This window comes from Daldinia vernicosa (genome assembly GCF_022497035.1).
Source record: "Daldinia vernicosa strain CBS 139.73 unplaced genomic scaffold F5Y00scaffold_63, whole genome shotgun sequence".
Lineage (NCBI taxonomy): Eukaryota > Fungi > Ascomycota > Sordariomycetes > Xylariales > Hypoxylaceae > Daldinia > Daldinia vernicosa.
The window spans coordinates 135,535-152,449 of NW_025953979.1; the positions used below are offsets into that span (position 1 = coordinate 135,535).

At 48.1% G+C, this 16,915-nt stretch overlaps 6 protein-coding genes across 6 annotated transcripts; 2 read left to right on the forward strand and 4 right to left on the reverse strand.

Annotated features, from left to right (window-relative positions):
* Positions 1-499: 499 nt before the first annotated feature.
* Positions 500-2,187, forward strand: F5Y00DRAFT_255601 (kinase-like protein; the record flags this gene model as incomplete). Its single annotated transcript, XM_048010306.1, has 3 exons — positions 500-787; positions 856-1,309; positions 1,442-2,187. 3 exons carry the CDS (start codon positions 500-502, stop codon positions 2,185-2,187), a joined length of 1,488 nt encoding a protein of 495 aa, XP_047860968.1.
* An 861-nt stretch (positions 2,188-3,048) lies between these two features.
* On the reverse strand, positions 3,049-4,664 carry F5Y00DRAFT_183968 (guanine-1-methyltransferase-domain-containing protein). The gene has a single exon (XM_048005045.1). It carries the CDS (start codon positions 4,536-4,538, stop codon positions 3,150-3,152), a length of 1,389 nt encoding a protein of 462 aa, XP_047860969.1. The 5' UTR covers positions 4,539-4,664; the 3' UTR covers positions 3,049-3,149.
* Positions 4,665-4,767: 103 nt separating this feature from the next.
* On the forward strand, positions 4,768-8,007 carry F5Y00DRAFT_247466 (muts domain V-domain-containing protein). The gene is made up of 2 exons (XM_048009276.1): positions 4,768-4,993; positions 5,053-8,007. The coding sequence occupies exons 1-2, from the start codon at positions 4,970-4,972 to the stop codon at positions 7,801-7,803; spliced, it is 2,775 nt and encodes a 924-aa protein (XP_047860970.1). The 5' UTR covers positions 4,768-4,969; the 3' UTR covers positions 7,804-8,007.
* A 114-nt stretch (positions 8,008-8,121) lies between these two features.
* F5Y00DRAFT_247467 (AhpC/TSA family protein) lies at positions 8,122-9,600 on the reverse strand. Its single transcript, XM_048009277.1, has 4 exons — positions 8,978-9,600; positions 8,675-8,720; positions 8,440-8,605; positions 8,122-8,383 (listed from the first exon to the last, which is right to left on the reverse strand). The coding sequence occupies exons 1-4, from the start codon at positions 9,310-9,312 to the stop codon at positions 8,355-8,357; spliced, it is 576 nt and encodes a 191-aa protein (XP_047860971.1). The 5' UTR covers positions 9,313-9,600; the 3' UTR covers positions 8,122-8,354.
* A 488-nt stretch (positions 9,601-10,088) lies between these two features.
* F5Y00DRAFT_184002 (ring finger protein) lies at positions 10,089-12,272 on the reverse strand. The gene is made up of 3 exons (XM_048005046.1): positions 11,822-12,272; positions 10,300-11,733; positions 10,089-10,230 (listed from the first exon to the last, which is right to left on the reverse strand). The coding sequence occupies exons 1-3, from the start codon at positions 11,913-11,915 to the stop codon at positions 10,160-10,162; spliced, it is 1,599 nt and encodes a 532-aa protein (XP_047860972.1). The 5' UTR covers positions 11,916-12,272; the 3' UTR covers positions 10,089-10,159.
* An 835-nt stretch (positions 12,273-13,107) lies between these two features.
* F5Y00DRAFT_247475 (uncharacterized protein) lies at positions 13,108-16,727 on the reverse strand. The gene is made up of 4 exons (XM_048009278.1): positions 16,158-16,727; positions 15,938-16,085; positions 13,268-15,884; positions 13,108-13,212 (listed from the first exon to the last, which is right to left on the reverse strand). The coding sequence occupies exons 1-3, from the start codon at positions 16,168-16,170 to the stop codon at positions 13,757-13,759; spliced, it is 2,289 nt and encodes a 762-aa protein (XP_047860973.1). The 5' UTR covers positions 16,171-16,727; the 3' UTR covers positions 13,108-13,212; positions 13,268-13,756.
* Between the last annotated feature and the right edge of the window lie 188 nt (positions 16,728-16,915).

Consider the following 16,915-nt stretch of genomic DNA (forward strand, 5'->3'; position numbering starts at 1 on the left):
ATACGGCAGTCCTTTCTTCGTTTCTTTCCCTCTTATTATTAGAAGAAGGAATGAAATCAGCCTAGAGCGTGTTGGCTGTAAATACTAATAGTCAGTCGGACTCGTCAAGTATGGAGTTCGAGGATAAAACAATACCTAGTGCGCTTTGATGCGTTCAAGTATCCCATGATAGTTCTCCTACAATTTTAGTTATCCCACAATCCCATTCAAAGCTATAACAATAGATAAACTACCCTCTCTCAAGCTATTATTAATAACCCATAACAGTACAGATACATTGTAGTTGTTTTCAAAACGACGAGACACAAACTCGTTAACCGTGTCTACATATTGTTTCGATCCCCTCACTACATAATCGTTAGATAAATTGCGGTTCCCATGTTGCAATCTTTCCCTCCGTAGTTAAACACCTACCTAGTTATCACCATCAATACCTAGTAAAAGAACTCAAAATCCTCACCGTAACGCACTTATCAGTCTTGACTCTACCTACCTAAATATGGCTCCAGTAGACCAGTTAATATTCTCCTTGAAACCTTTCGGTTCCAGGGCCGAGAAGGTCGTATCACACAAGAATAATGACAAATGCACCTCGACTAAGTGGCATGGGACACGCTGCTTCAATTTCGGAAGCACTTTTCAAACCAAGCACGCTAATAAAATTATAACTATCGCAACGTTGGGTAGTAGCCGAAGTAAGGCTGACGCCTACATAAGCGGAGACGATATTGAAAGCATACATTGCACTTTCTATATCAACTATGAGACGGGTGTCGTAGTGCTTCAAGTAAGTCCCTCCCGACCAGAGTCGTGATATCTTGTTTCCTTAAAACATCAAAGCTAACTCAGAGATAGGATGAGTCCTCCGGAAAGACTCGCATTTACCAGGACACCGAATCGCAAATCAACACATCTCATAGAGAATACCGTCGTGCCATAGTTATGAAAGGAATTAACGAAATGATTTCTCTAGGATCCCCGGACGCTCCAGCAAGGTTCGAGATTATCTGGAGCCTCAAACCCGAGAAAATCCTGGAAATCGTAAAAAAGCGAATTTCAGAAGCGTCCGAGGCCAAAATAAGCAAGGATATGTGGAATTATACAGATCAGACGCAGTGGACGAACGTTCCAAATCCGATAAAACACCACCCCATAGTCGAGCTTGGGAGGGGCGGGTTTGGCAAGGTTATGAAAACCGTTGACCGATACTCGGGCGGCGTGATGGCCGTCAAGCTGCTGCATCGGCCTAAAGACAACAAAGATCCTCGTTGGCTGGATACCTTGATATCCGCCCGAGATCGAGAAGTCTGTAAGTATTATATACTACCCTTTCTAGCATCCCTTTGTATTTTCGATATTTCCTTGTCGGCGAAAGCCTTTACCCCCTAACAAAGCCTACTTCCTCTAATACCATTGTGAATGCTGACCCCGTACGTAACAGTTATACTTTCCAAGCTCAAACACAAGCACATCGTGAATTATCTTGGCTCGCAAGGCTGGGACACGGGGTTTGTCGAGATATTCATGCCCATGAAGAGGGGAACGTTAGCCGATCTAGTGCGCCAGTATCCGGCGTACGACTCTCTGAAGAAAAATGGCAACACCGTGTTACTACAGATGTTATCCGCGCTTGATTATCTTGCGTACAGCAAGCTCATACATCGCGATATAAAGCCAGATAATATCCTTTACGATGTGAAAATCGTAGACGGAGAAGAGCGTATCGTCTTCCAACTGGCTGATTTTGGGCTATCGGTTCTCCAGAACCTAGGACGGAGCCAGGCCGGCACCATAATCTTCATGGCACCTGAGGTGTACGATGGTGAGAAGACACAGACGCCCAGGGCGGATGTCTGGTCTTTGTACGTGACCATGTTATGGGTTTACAACGAGGAACTATTCCGCCACAGGGTCGAAACAGGGAGACTACGGGGACAAACCGAAGTCCGGAGAGCCGTTCTCAACATCGCCTCGTCTAGCAAAGAATTGTTGTTTCTTCGCAGCATGGCGATTTACGACCCTTCCCTTCGCGCTTCGGCGGCGCAGATACTGACTGGACTCAATAGAGAAGACCTAATGACCCATAGTGTCGCTGCATCGATCAACTCGTATAGCGAATGGATGGCGGATGTGAGAGCGGGTAGAAGCAAATTCACCCCCTATCTCTCGAAAATCCTGGAGTTTTAAATCTGTATTCCAAGAATTATCAAGAGATACCATTTCCGCTGATGCCTAATACGGCACCTTTGCTGATCCTACAAGGCTGATTCCGAGTAGACTGTCTTGCTTTATGTATAACGATAGTATCTATGACTTCTGGTAACCTTGGAAGGTCCCGGATTATGGGTGACATATAGGGGGAGATATATATAGGCGGCAAGGACCTCGTTATGCTTACCTATATATATTCTACTACCTCCCATGTACCTTGTGTAGGGAACTGTTGGTTTCGGTAGGCCCCCCCTATTCTAAGGCTTGGCGAACCCAAACTGAAGCCAGGAACGTACCTCTTACTAGAACCATAGCATTAGTATACACGATGGTGATAATTTATGGTGCTTTGTACTTATCTTTTTGGTATACCTTGAAGTGATTTAATGACTGACATGTTACCCTTCATACAAATTTAGGGATGCATAGGCGAGTGGCATGGAATAGAGACGACCCTTAGATCGGATCTTCTGAACGGTATATGAGAGGGGTTAAAACTTAAGATCAATATCATCAATAGAGTACCACTATCTAGGTCGGTCAAATCTATTCGGTATGCGTATAATTCAAGATAGATATAGAAGCAGAGGCAAATAATTGACACGCTGCTGGCCGTTACTTCATGACTCGGAAATATAGACACTGGGGTATCTTGAAGACTACGAAATAATAACGCACTAATTCGACCTTTGCATACATCTTGGCTTTCCAGAATTCTATTCAGATACTTGCACATGTAAGAGCAAGGAGACCTAGACTTGGGGTCTTATGTATACCTCGAGGATGATAGCCGCTTGGTACTCCTGCAGAGGTGACACGCCTACCCAATGGCGCTAGAAGCGGGCATGGATTCAGCATTACAAGGAGGGTATTGCGCTGCTTGTTAATGGGTGGATTGATCTGCCAGACGTAGTAGTTAGTGAAGTAGGTTATTTCAGTCAGCTAAGAGTGTTGCCGACGGGTGCTTCTGCTTCTGCTTCCGCTTCTTGTTCGGTCGGTGGCGCTGACCATCGTTGTTGACTCAGTGAATTCTTTTCGAGACCATCTTCGGCGTTATCTCCTTCTACTTGGACGGGATTCTGGGGTTTTTGGCTGCCTTCCTGGGCGGCCTCCGGCCCTTCATGACCTGCGTCGGAGGCATTTTCGTCTTCCTTTAACTTCCCCCCTTTTCGCATGGGAATGACGTTCATGAAGGCAGTGCCCCAGTCTCCCGTCTCCAGCCACTGGAGTATTATCTCCATGACGTGGTTTGTAGCGAGGATATGGCGGCTTTGCATGACCATGTATTGGCCAATAGGCAGTTTTGCCGTACGGACATTTTTGCTTCGCGCGATCTTGTAGCATAACCCCTTTTCGCGATTCTTGTCGATTATGCCACCAATGACATAGCAGGTATTGGGCTCTAGACGATCGAGTGTATAGGGTGAATCGGCAGTCAGATAGACAATGGACTTGTCTACATCATCGGCCTCGGGTTCCGCGACTGGAGCGGCCTTCTGCTTCTTTTTGGAGTCTTGACTGACCTCGGAAAATGAAACCGAATCTCGGCCATTGCCTTGTGCAAGAAGATCGATTACGGTGCCACCAGAGGGTCCTGCCATTATCTCTTTGGCCTTAGCAGCAGCCTCGATAAAGTCGCCTTCTATGAATTGGACGTTCTTCCAACCCTTGAACTGGTTCTGAAGGATGGTCTCATGCCTTTCCTTCATCTGGCCGCCATATGAACTAATAAACATATGGACGGGGAACTGGGCGTTCCTGTTATCAGAATAGCATCTAGTGATCTGATTTGACAAAGATGGTAATTCCTTTCCCATCATGTACTTCTCAAATTGGCAGTCGAATATAACCGTGATAGGCACTTTGGTAGCGGACTTGGGCTGTCTCCTGGATGGCTCTTGGAATACGGGTTCTCTTCCCTCAGCGGCAGCGGCAGCAATCTCGGCTTCTCTTTCCAATCTCTTTTTCTCCTGCTTTTCGTGTCGCTTCTCTTTACGCAGGACCTTCTTTTCTTGCTTCTTTTCTTCCCACATTTTTTGACGTTTTAATTTGCGTTGTTGGTTCTTGGACAACTTCGGGGCATCGGTCCCGTTGGTAGGCTCTTTGGATCCTCCATCGTTATGATCGCCTTCTTCTTCTTCGCTAACATCGCCATGGGAAGGTCGTTTCACCCCGCGCTTTTCAGGACTATTCGGGATGGTAGCTGCGGACGGTTGAGCTTCCGTTGTCGCATCCAGATTCTCTTGTGATTGGACTTCGATGTTGGTACTGGTAATTGTTTTTAATGTACTGTCGTTTTCCGCGACGGCTTCTGTGGTGTCTGCCATGGTTGCTGGGCTCTTGAAAAGAAAAAAAAAAGAAAAAAAGGTGCTTTTTGTAGTGGGGTGTCAAAAGTTGAATATGGAGCTGGAATAAAAACGCGACAACCCCACGGCACAAAAAGCTTATTTAGGTCATGCAGTAGCGCAGTTGTAACGAGCTTGTCGGGGTAAGAGCTCATTAAATTTTAGCGCGTCTCGTCGCGTCTCGCAGCTTTAATTGAATTTTTGACGCGATTTGGGACTCGGACCCTTAAGACTCAACTTATCTAGTACCCTGTATTTGTGTCTTTCTCCCTACGTCAACTGAAACATTGCACTTCAAAGAATATAATGCGAATCTTAACTGGGCCATTCTATTCCTTTTTTTGTTTCTACTAGTTACATTAAGGTGAAGTACTTACGTTATTAGACTTAAGAATTTAATACTTGGAGACAAAATGTCTTCCCGACCCGAGTTAAAGGTATAGTTTTATAGAATCAGAATTCATTTATAATGCAAAGTTGACCAATCTGATGACAGGTCGACGATGAACACGGATTCATACGTTTCTTTAAATCCCTGCCGTCCGTAGGCGAAGAAACTGTCCGTATATTCGACCGAGGCGACTGGTACACCGCCCACGGCCAAGATGCGAACTTCATTGCGAGAACTGTCTACAAAACCACCTCTGTTGTGCGACAGCTGGGACGAAACGATGCCAGTGGCCTACCATCCGTCACTATGACGGTCACTGTATTCAGGCAATTCCTTCGAGAAGCTCTGTTCAAGCTTGGAAAGCGTGTCGAGATATATGCTAGCAGCGGTGGCCGAATGAATTGGAAGATTGTCAAGCAAGCCTCCCCCGGAAACCTACAAGACGTAGAAGAGGAGCTTGGCGGACAATTCGAGTCTGCGCCTATGATACTGGCTGTCAAGATTTCAGCCAAGGCCTCTGAGGCAAGGAGCGTAGGCGTCTGCTTCGCTGATGCCAGTGTTCGAGAGCTTGGAGTTAGCGAGTTTCTTGACAATGATCAATATTCGAACTTCGAAGCCCTCCTTATCCAACTTGGCGTCAAGGAGTGTCTCGTCCAAATGGACAAGGCCGAGAAGGATAAAGACCCTGAATTAACCAAACTTAAGCAGATTATAGACAACTGTGGAGTTGCCATGGCCGAAAGACCAGCTGGTGATTTTGGAACAAAAGATATCGAGCAGGACCTTGCTCGATTGCTGAAGGATGAGAGATCCGCAACTCTGCTTCCACAAACCGATCTCAAGTTGGCCATGGGGTCCGCGGCAGCATTGGTCAAATATCTAGCTGTTCTCCAAGACCCATCTAACTTTGGCCAGTACCAGCTGTACCAACATGACCTATCCCAGTTTATGAAGCTCGATGCCGCCGCTCTCAAGGCTCTTAATCTAATGCCTGGTGCAAGGGACGGCTCTAAGACGATGAGCTTGTACGGATTGCTTAATCACTGCAAAACACCAGTCGGCAGCCGGTTACTGTCGCAATGGCTCAAGCAACCCCTAATGAACAGAGATGAGATCGAAAAGCGCCAACAATTAGTCGAGGCTTTCGTTAATGATACGGAGCTCCGCCAGACCATGCAAGAGGAGCATCTCAAGTCTGTACCGGACCTCTACCGGCTAGCAAAACGATTCCAACGAAACAAGGCAAACTTAGAAGACGTGGTTCGAGCATACCAGGTTGTTATTCGCTTACCCGGGTTTCTAGGAACACTGGAGGGCGTGATGGATGAAAAATACAAAGACCCATTAGACGAGGCGTATACCAACAAATTAAGAGGGTTTTCCGATAGTCTCGGAAAGCTTGCCGAAATGGTGGAAACTACTGTTGATCTTGACGCCCTTGATAACCACGAGTTCATCATCAAGCCCGAGTTCGATGATAACTTGCGCATCGTGCGGAGAAAACTCGACAAGCTTAGGTCGAATATGGACAGCGAGTTCCGAAAAGCGGCAGACGATCTAAACCAAGAAGAAAACAAGAAGATATTCCTTGAGAACCACAAGGTTCATGGTTGGTGCATGCGGTTAACGAGAACCGAAGCTGGCTGTATTCGCAACAATTCTCATTACCAGGAGTGCTCGACACAGAAGAACGGCGTGTACTTCACCACGAAGTCGCTACAATCATATCGCCGGGAGTTCGATCAGCTATCTCAGACCTACGACAGGACACAAAAAGGCTTAGTCAACGAAGTTGTAAGTGTTGCCGCGTCTTACAGTCCCGTGCTCGAACAGCTTGCCGGCGTCCTGGCACATCTAGACGTCATCGTATCATTCGCGCACTGCTCAGTTCACGCTCCCACATCCTACGTTCGTCCTACCATCCATCCTCGAGGGGAGGGTTCCACCATTCTAAAGGAGGCCCGCCATCCGTGTATGGAGATGCAAGATGACATCCAATTTATCACAAACGATGTCGAACTCCGCCGTGGCGAATCCTCTTTCTTAATCATCACGGGGCCTAACATGGGTGGTAAATCAACCTACATCAGACAGATCGGTGTCATCGCGCTCATGGCGCAAATCGGATGCTTCGTTCCGTGCACCGAGGCCGAGCTCACCATCTTCGACTCTATACTCGCGCGTGTCGGCGCCAGCGACTCGCAGCTCAAGGGCGTCTCGACGTTCATGGCAGAGATGCTCGAGACAGCAAACATTCTCAAGTCGGCGACAGCCGAGTCGCTAATCATCATCGACGAGCTGGGCCGCGGCACGTCGACCTACGACGGTTTCGGATTAGCCTGGGCCATCAGCGAGCACATCGTAAAGGAGATCGGCTGCTCCGCCATGTTCGCGACGCATTTCCACGAGCTAACGGCGCTCGCGGACCAGCATCCGCAGGTACGCAACCTGCACGTAACGGCGCACATATCGTCGTCAGCCGGCGACTCCTCGAGCATCGACAAGCGCGAGGTCACGCTGCTGTACAAAGTCGAGCCCGGCGTCTGCGACCAGTCCTTCGGCATCCACGTCGCGGAGCTGGTGCGATTCCCAGATAAGGTGGTGCGCATGGCAAAGCGCAAGGCGGACGAGCTGGAAGACTTCACGGCCAAGCACGAGACCGCGCAGCAGAACTACGCGAAAGAAGACGTGGAAGAAGGAAGCGCCAGGCTGAAGGACGTGCTGGTCCGCTGGAAGGACGAGGTCAAGGGCGGAAGCATGAGTAAGGAGGAGATGGTAAGCCGTCTAAGGGAGCTCGTTAAGAAAGATGAGAAGCTCCTGGCGAATCCGTTCTTTACCGCCGTTAAGGCTTTGTGATGTTCGATAGGAGGAATATAATAATAATGGCTTGTACATGTTGTAAAATCATGACGGGGTGGTTCGGATCGGCGTCCGGGAGCAGATGAGGATTATTAAGCACTTATAGATTGGCTTGTTAGGTAGGTAGGCTTTATTACTGGCATCATGTAGTCAGTTTATTGCGGGACATTGTTAGACAAATACTAAATAATCAACTGATAATTGTTCGTTCACGTGTGATTCTCGTGCTATATAAAACAGGTAGGTAAGTAGAAGTTATACCTTAAAGTACGATGAGTCGGCGTAATACTACCAGAACTAATCATCAAATCGACGGGCCCCTTAGACTAGTATCATGGCTTCAAGATATACTATTATACGCATTTACTTCGAGTAATTAAGCCAGCACAGGCTACGGTAGAGTACCTAACGAGGTCAGGAGCAAAACGCAAAAGTGTCATCAAATCATCGTATCCATTATATACAAATGGCCGTAGTGTTCCACGCGCCTCGGGACGATATCTTTTAATAGCCCATCCATATCACCTACCCCGTAGAAATACCTACATCTAGCCCAGAACCTTGTCGGCCATGGAAACTAAGCCGGGGTCAGTATTTCCTACACACATGGAATCACAGGGGGTAAATACTCACCGTTGGTCCCAGTGTTATCCGGCTCAACATGCACGGACTTGACCTTGCCGTCCTCGACGACCAGAGCGTAGCGCTTGGCCCGCATGCCACCGAAGATGGCCGGGGCGTCGAAGCCCAGGTCTAGGGCCTTGGTGAATTCGCCGGCGGGGTCAGCCAGGAATCGGATCTATATAGCATGTTAATGACTAGGGACAGACGCTTATATCATAGGTACCTAAGCTTTGGCTGGACTTACACCGGACTCGTGCGTGGGATCAAGCTGGTCGCCCCATGCCTTCATACTGCTGAGCGTTAGCCAACCGGTCTCCGAACTATTTTCTCCCGTGCCGTCCCGGGTAAATTATGCGTATAGGCGTGTAACTAGAATCGCCCTCGTTGCCCGCACCCAAGCCCTCCCATCCACGAGAACCCCACCACCAAGCGTACCTGTTCTCATCTCACTTCCCCCTCCCTCCGTACCACCACACATCTCCTAACGCCGCCACCAACACCACCACCATCCAACCCCAAAACAAGAGAAAAAAAAAACAGCACTCACACAAAAGCATCATTAACACTAACGACAAACACCCTCCCCGCGTCCCTCAGCTTCGGGCTCTGGATATAACTCGGGATATGCTTCTCCGAGCACGCGCCCGAGAACGCCGCGGGCACGCCGACGATCACCCCGTTCGCCGCCTCGAACTCCTGCGCCAGGTTGACCTTGTTGCCCGGGGACCCCTCCTGCAGCACCTCCAAGTTAGGGATCGGCTCGCCGACCTTGACAAAGGCGCGCGGCGTGGCGTGGAAGAAGCGGCGTGCTGCGAACGAGGCCGAGGCCGAGGCGGGAGAGAAGGCGCTGGGGCCGCGGCGTAGGGCGAGCCGGAATGCCATTGTGGTGGTGGTGGGTGGCTGGGTGGCTGGGTGAATATCTAACCAGGTAGCTAGGAGGTATAATATATAGATAGGGTAGGTAGGTTGATATATATGATTCGAAAATGCGAGATAGAGAAAAAGAAAAGAGGAAGTAAAATCGGAGTCGAGGTGGTAAAAAAAAGTCAATAAGCCACACAAATTGGCGTCTGGGGGCTAAATGCGAAGAAGTCGCTCTCCGCGATATGATATGGGGAACACCTACCCTAATACCTATCTACACACCTAACCTAGATGGAGGTCGAGAACATTATGCCGGGTATGTACGAAATACACTACGTATGCGAACTTACATTGGTACATGCGCTAAACCTAGTATATACATAGTAGACGCGGGAACGGGAACTATGACGTGAACCTACTTCGTACCTGCACAGTTTCTCCGAAGACAATTCCGTCTGAAGTTATGAATTCTTACGGTGATAGTTCGCACTGTATGTATATATACCTTACGTATATCATAACCATATCACTTACACTCACCTACGGTAATATTTTATATCCCTACCAGATAGACACCTATAGGAACCCCAAAGGTATTATGGTATTATTCATAACTTCATCAAATATTCTATTGTTCCCAAGACTCCCGCTGAAAAGCAGATAGAGAATCTCGCGGATATGTATCTAATAGCTATGTACCTAGGTACTAAGAGTCCATACTGACATTCTCATCAATCAGACAGATTGACTGTATTTGCGATTCATCATGGATCAAAAGTAAACTGGCAACAAAGTAATGATACCCCGTTCCAAACTCCGGCCATGGCCACGCTCTATCTATCGATGCTGTTACACACAATACAATTTATCCGCGAGAACTGGTCCCGCTCGCTCCCGGAGCGTTGCTCTTTAGGTCTACGTTAAAGGTCCATCGCCCTGCGACGAGACAAAAATCAAATGGTTAGCTAATTGCTATCTAACTGGGATCGTCTCGAGCAAGCTTACCATTAGCTAAGTTGTCCGCTGTGTCCTCCAACAGAATAACCCGTCGACGGTTGCAGTAAGCTGTCTTGTCCATGATATCAACCTTGAGCTTGGGCGCCGACAACTCAGAAATTGGCTTCTCGAACATCTCTGATAATGCCTCGACCGCAAGCTCAAGATCTTTCTGGTTGTCCTCGAAAATCTCCGTGAGGTTATTCCGAGCTAGGTAGAAAGCGAACGCGTAAGTCCACTTTAGAGTCTGCCGGCACGTCTGCAACGCCTGCGACGCCGAGTTTAGGTATTGTACTTCGATCCATGACATGCCCGATGCCGTCTGTAATTGTACCATCTTCTTCTCCGTTTTCTGGTAGATATCCTTGTCTAGACGCGCCGACTGCTCGTGGTTTGCGTACCGATTATAGTAGTGTAGGTATCGCTCCAGAGACACCCGTGACTTTGCCTGAGCATCGCGCGCTTCCGTCCCGCTCTTCTCCTCAAATCGGTTGCAATTGTACCAACTCGTGCCATGCTCCGACCATAAGCCCATGCACATCCAGCAAAACTCATGCTTGCATTTTCGGCATGTCATGTGGTTACAACCCCCGTTCTTTTCAATTGTCGAGTTACATTTGGGGCATTCTTTGGTATTGGCAGAAATCCAGTTAGCAGTTTCGCTATCATCCGCACACTTCTTTAACCACCTTTTAACAAGCTCGCAAGGCGCTGGCTGATGATCACTAAGTATGCAGCCAAAACAGAATCTGTTGCCACAGGCACAAGCAACCGTCGGTACTACCTTGTCTAGGTCCTTTTTCTTGATAGCACACTCAACCGCGTTCTCGCAGTCGGGAGCAGGACACCACTTAAGGGCATCTCTATCCTCAACATACGTACGGTTGAGTAACTCTTGGTATCGGTCGGCAAGTTCGGTTGTCACTAGCAAATCCAAGGTCCGCGCATCGATAATACGGTGGCAACCCTCGGCGGGACATTGAATACGGGCTGCCTCGCCCTCCTCGCGGATCTTCTGCGTAAGATATTGCCGGTAGCAATTAACGCAATAACGGTGACCGCATTTCATAGCGAAACTAAGAAGGCCTTCCTCGTCTTCGCAACATATATCGCAAGCAAAACCTGGTATGACCTCTAATTTAGGTGGCGCGGAGGAGCTGGGACCTAGACCGGCTGCCTCCAGGACCTTGGTTGGGTTATCCATATAGTCTTCGATTAAGCGCTCCTTATTCCATCTAAAGTGGCGCAATAGAATAGCGGCGTCCTCTTTAGTCATCTCCAAGATCATGTTAACTTCGTCGATCATTTCTTCTTGTTGATGTTCTATGTCGTGAGGCGTGTATACTTTGTAGCTGATGTCAAACGACACGCCTTTCTTCTTATCGGACTTCTGCGAAGGAATGCCGGGCACGTCATCGGGTTCGTCGTCGAATACATCGAAGTCTAATACATCGAATATTAGTAGTCAGCTAATGTGCATGAGTCATGTGTGGGAAAACGGACAACGACAGAGAAAAGGAATGAGACATACCCTCGGCACCCGACATGTCATCATTGTCGGTGTCGTCTTGCATAATATCATCTCCACTAGAAATAGTCGAGACGAAATCCTCGTCTGAATCCATGCCGGTAATCGGAGTTGGGGGCGCTGCGTCTGTAGCAGCTGCTGAGGCGAGGACTCGTTTGATGGGAATGGCCTCGGGGGTGTCTGCGGATAGTTTCGCCTCAGCGGCTTTCCGCTTCCTCGTTGTGGGAGGAATCTTGTCGGTTGGTAATGTTGGCTTGGGGATGCTCGCCGCCGACGAGCCTCGGAGGATGGATATCGGAGGTTGCTCAAAGGCACGACGTGCAACAGTAAATAAACGTTACTGGTATACCCGTTTGTCCTTGAGAATTTGGTGATCAGGGACCGCCCGTACGTGGAGGTTTGCTTCTTCGGGTACCGTCTACCGTCGTCGGTTTACACGTGTGCAGGTTAGACAAACAGACGCTGTTGAGGAATGACTGGGCCTAAATAGGTAATGTAAGTATGTAGGTAGTGCGAAGTTGATAATAGAAAAAACGAAAATGAAATAATTAAAAGAAAGGTAAGGCGGCGGACATGTAATATTGAGGTGACCTCGTCAGCTGGATAGGAGGGGTTCGAATGGAAGGGCTGGAATGGAGAAGAGAGCGTATTAGACCCGGCTTCAGAATATGTACAGGTGCCTCGGTCGTAAAATAGCAACCGGAGTCTCTTAGTCGTACCTCGTGAAATGACAAAAACACACAACAAGACCAGAATGCTGGTTAAGAAGTTGAAGTGTCGTAAAATCAGAAATATGGAATAAGATGTAGGTAATAAGCGTTGGCAGTGAATGTTGTACTTTGTACGTTGTACGTCGGATAGTTGTTGGTGGGTTAGGCTTGGTTGGCAGCTGCTGCTGGCCGATGGCCGATGGTGGTCATCAGTGGGCCAAGGTCACACTACCTTTGCGCTTGCTTTTGGTATGTAGACTACTGCCTAGGTTACTGCCTTGTCACTGCCTGCTTGTCACTGCCTGTTTACAGAGTGTAAGTAACATCGGCAGTCGCGGGTTACTGACGCAACTCACTACTAGCACTCGCGCCATGTACCTGCGCTTATTCCACCCTCATCCTGCCAGCTGGTCCGCCCTTCCGCCCTTCGTGTCAGATGTGGAGCACCGGCAATATTTCGGTACCTTAACTTACCTGTTAGAAAGCCTAGCCTATTTGTAATTGAACTTACAACTTATGCCTGCCAACAACACCTGTTAGGTGATCAATTTGGCCTCGAAAAACCCAAGGTAGGAAGTAGCGCTAGGCAGCCGTCTAGTCACCTACCTAGGTTCAAATGTTGTTATTTATACAATACTCCAAGAATCTAGATTCTGCGGTATGGGTACTTGAAAGAGGCGCTAACTTCATAGGTATTTGATGTGATCAATAGATGTACATGTAACCAATGCTAATATACGTACCTAGGTACATAACAACATTTGCACAATCAATCGTTATATACAAACTATCCCCTACATAACCAACTTAAACAATACTATTGAATTAGTAGTATAACCAGATAGAGTGTTTAGGTACTTATCAGCTCTTTTATACTCTAGTACGGACAAAGGATAGGTACCTAGTTATTGTAATGCTCTATCCTAACAACTAGCATACAACAACATATCATATGCGAGCACGATTCAATCCCAATACACCGTTTTACGGATCACGATTTACCAGTCATACAATTATAGCTAGTTGACTTTCTTGTTCTCCTATCCCCCCCAAAGAGAAACTGCAATTATGGCCCTTTTTGTGCCAATAAAATAGTTTATACCCGAACGCCTTTGCTTGACCATTTTGACCCCAAAACTCCGCCGCTATGCTGATATGACCGTCCTACGCCATCAAGTTCCTCAGGAGCCGGCAAAAACATATGTGCCATTTGCTGAAGACTTCACACCTAAGCAAAGAGAAACCTTGACAAGTCCATACGCCTACCTCCAGCCTTACCCTTGTCCGAGCCCAAGTTCTCCTGTTCATCCAAAGCCTCATCATTCTCGCTCTCTGGTGTTATCAGGTCTTCGCTGCCCATAGGCCTGTGTAAAGCTTCCACCTCCTCCAGGTCGACGGGAGGCAAGGGAACGAAGGCTGGATTAATAGGCATAGAGTCTATACTCCGCCTACCTAAGCTAGAACGCTTTGTAGGCCGTGGGACCGCGAAAGTAGGCGTGGGCGGCTGGTTACCGCGCCCCAAGGCCTTAATGCCGAGTCGCTGAAGGGGTGTCGCCGGCGTCGTCTTACCAGTCGATAGTTGTATTGACGAAAACGGCGTAGACGACATAACAGAAGTGGCAGGAGTAAGCCCGGAGAGTGAAGATCGGCTCGAGGAAGACGTAGAGGTACTCTGGCTACGTATTTGGCTTTGTCCGTAGCTAAAGCGCTTGGCGATGCTGGGAGTGTTTGGAAGCTGTACCAAGGTGGTGGGTTCGCTGCTGTCATTTTCGATATATGACTCGTCATCCTTAGATATTCCGGCCCCGGCCGAAACTGATTGCGACTCCTGGTAAACCATAACTTCCTTCTGGCCCTTTAGCGAGGGACTCCATCCGCCAAAATCCGGGAGATCTTGTAGAGCTTCCTCGATAGAATCATCTGACATCAAGTAGCCTTCTGTTTTCTTGGGGGTGGCACCCTTCACTTTACCCCGTGAGAAAAATTTGCTTCTCTGCTTTCCGGGACTTCGCCCCGAACTAGCATCGTCACACAGACGTGCCTTCTTAGGCGGCCGGACGGGATGGGAAGCTCCTGTGCTCTCGGAGTTGCTTAGGGTGTCGATTCCTGGGCCAGTAGTCTGGCGCCGAGACCCAGAAGCCAAAGTGTGACCACCATTGCCGAGTAGATTGGTCACCGGTTCAGTTCGACGTCGAAGAGTACGGGTGGAACTTTCAGGTCGCGTGATGTACGCGCGCGAGCCGGCGGATGTAGTAGACTCAGTTTCGTCTAGATATGGTCTCGGAAGCGGGTATACGATCGGTCGATTACCGTTTTCAGTCATGCTAGCGAGGCGTGTAGGGTCAACAGAGAAGCAATTCGGCTCCATTTCACCTAGAGGAATTCGGCGATGACCCTTGAAGTAAGAGTCGATCGGCTTCTCAGGAGGCTCTCGGGCTGTACGAGTTTGAGGCATGTTGCGAGCAGTTCCTGATGCAGTACGTTTCCTCGGCGAGGGTAGAGTTTGGAGCACAATGGTTCGTTTAGTGATTGGATTTATATCTCCGGCAGCAATCCCTTTGGCAGTTTCTGGCTCGATAAAGGGCCCAATAAATGGGAGTTCTTCGATCTTAGCCTCGGGGCTAAGTTGCGTAAAGTTGACAAGCTTGTCTGCCTTGGGACAGAAGACCCATTGATGAAGAAAAGTTTGCTCAGCTTGGTGAAACAATTTTAAATAATCAGTAGGGACTCGATATTTGCCGTCAAACTGCAGCATGCGCACCACTTTCTCGGGTGTTTTGTGCTTTCGTATCATCCTATGCGCTGTCTTCAGTCCTAAGTTGTTAATACTATCCAGATAGTCGCAACCGCTAAGAATAGCCATATGTCGAAATTGGGCGTCCGTCCAACCTGTCAGGGAGACTTCACGACAAGCACAGAAGTCTTTGCGGTTTATCTCAATACATTGACCGTGCTGATCCAGTTTAGTTAATAATCGTTTGGCTCCAAAAACCAGCAAATCTGAATCTTCGGAGAGAATGCCGCTTATGTGACCCTCACGTTCTAGATACACCAGCTGTGGATCAGCTTCGTAAGGTGCAACTACATAAGGCACGTCGGCTTTCTTTAGCTCTTCAATTAAATGTCGAGCCATCTCGGGAGTGATGTCGACAGCCTTCTGGAGCTCGGCATGTGCCTGGGAAGGTTTACCAGCCTTTAGAAGTTCGAGGCCCGTCTTCCTACATTCTTCTCGACGCTTTTCGCGAGACGCCTCAGTTGTGGCCTTGCTGGGCAAAAAGCCGCCGTCAAAAACCAAGTAGGGAGTGATGCCAAAATGTTTAAGCATCCTAACCCGGTTCATAGCGAAGTCCACATATCTAATAGGTTTGTGAGAAGAATATCCTAACAAGGCATGGTTATTGGCACTTACTTTCGTGTAGGCTTGCCTTGAGCAAGCTCAATTGCACATGGCACGGCACCTCGATGCAGCCAACCATAGGCGTCGACGCCAATTGTCTCGCCAGCATACTTCCTTAACTCTGTTGGCCGTTGTATTGATTTAAGTAATGGAAGTAGACCTATAAAAGTTAGTCCAATACCCCCTTGGTGCTCCTTGGACTTAGCTAAGACTATCATTATACAATACATACCTTGAATACCCATCTCGAAGAGCAATATGGAGGGATCTCCTCCCGTGCCCAGATTGTAAGATCTATAGCGTCTTCGTGGCCATCCAGAGAACTTGAACTTTGAAATGCCAGCGCAGTAATAAATCCAATCCTTTATGCAGCAAAAGGGTAATGGGCTAATATGAGCTCAGCGTAAACCGGGAGACAGATTTATAACTTTGGGCGCAGACAATTAGATAATTCGAGTCCTAGACAATGATCGACAAGAGGTGTGTAAACACGCCCAAAATAACATTCAATTAGAGTAGGTCAAAGCTTCAAGAGCAAAGGTGACCTAGTGCTGGGGCGAGAATAGAAAAGGATGGGAGTACGATAAGAGAAGAGTACGTCGAATTGATTTTAAGAGAAGTCTGGTAGATTGATAAAGGAAGACTGGACGCGTGAAATAGTAAAAATGGATCCTCGACTGGAAGGTAATTCCAGCCTCTGCGGCTCAAGGAATTATTCGATAAAAGAGTAAACCGCGTCGCGGAGAGCTACACCGCGATTTCCCAAGTTCACCTAGCGCACCGTGCTGGTCGGGAGAGCAACGTGGGTCCAGCCAATAGCCTGTACTCATGACATGCGCTAAGCTACAATCATCTTAGCTCAATAGCAAACGAAGTAAGATTTACTTGGAAAAAGTTAGTATTACACCCTAAGTCAAACAGTATATATAACATAACACACGTATCTACTACATACAAGAGGCTGACCCTGCATTAACCTTAATTAAGAGA

What these genes read in the sequence shown, in the direction of transcription:
- F5Y00DRAFT_247467 (XM_048009277.1), bottom strand. Translation starts at nt 9,312, where the DNA reads ATGGCATTCCGGCTCGCCCTACGCCGCGGCCCCAGCGCCTTCTCTCCC. An exon ending in ATCCCACGCACGAGTCCGGT is followed by an intron (nt 8,606 to 8,674) that starts GTAAGTCCAGCC and finishes CATGCTATATAG; the next exon opens with ATCCGATTCCTGGCTGACCC. An exon ending in GGATAACACTGGGACCAACG is followed by an intron (nt 8,384 to 8,439) that starts GTGAGTATTTAC and finishes ACCCCGGCTTAG; the next exon opens with TTTCCATGGCCGACAAGGTT.
- F5Y00DRAFT_247475 (XM_048009278.1), bottom strand. An exon ending in CAAGGCAAGCCTACACGAAA is followed by an intron (nt 15,885 to 15,937) that starts GTAAGTGCCAAT and finishes CAAACCTATTAG; the next exon opens with ATATGTGGACTTCGCTATGA.
- F5Y00DRAFT_184002 (XM_048005046.1), bottom strand. Translation starts at nt 11,915, where the DNA reads ATGGATTCAGACGAGGATTTCGTCTCGACTATTTCTAGTGGAGATGAT. An exon ending in TGACATGTCGGGTGCCGAGG is followed by an intron (nt 11,734 to 11,821) that starts GTATGTCTCATT and finishes TCGATGTATTAG; the next exon opens with ACTTCGATGTATTCGACGAC. An exon ending in AGCGGACAACTTAGCTAATG is followed by an intron (nt 10,231 to 10,299) that starts GTAAGCTTGCTC and finishes GTCTCGTCGCAG; the next exon opens with GGCGATGGACCTTTAACGTA.
- F5Y00DRAFT_183968 (XM_048005045.1), bottom strand. Translation starts at nt 4,538, where the DNA reads ATGGCAGACACCACAGAAGCCGTCGCGGAAAACGACAGTACATTAAAA.
- F5Y00DRAFT_247466 (XM_048009276.1), top strand. Translation starts at nt 4,970, where the DNA reads ATGTCTTCCCGACCCGAGTTAAAG. An exon ending in CTTCCCGACCCGAGTTAAAG is followed by an intron (nt 4,994 to 5,052) that starts GTATAGTTTTAT and finishes ATCTGATGACAG; the next exon opens with GTCGACGATGAACACGGATT.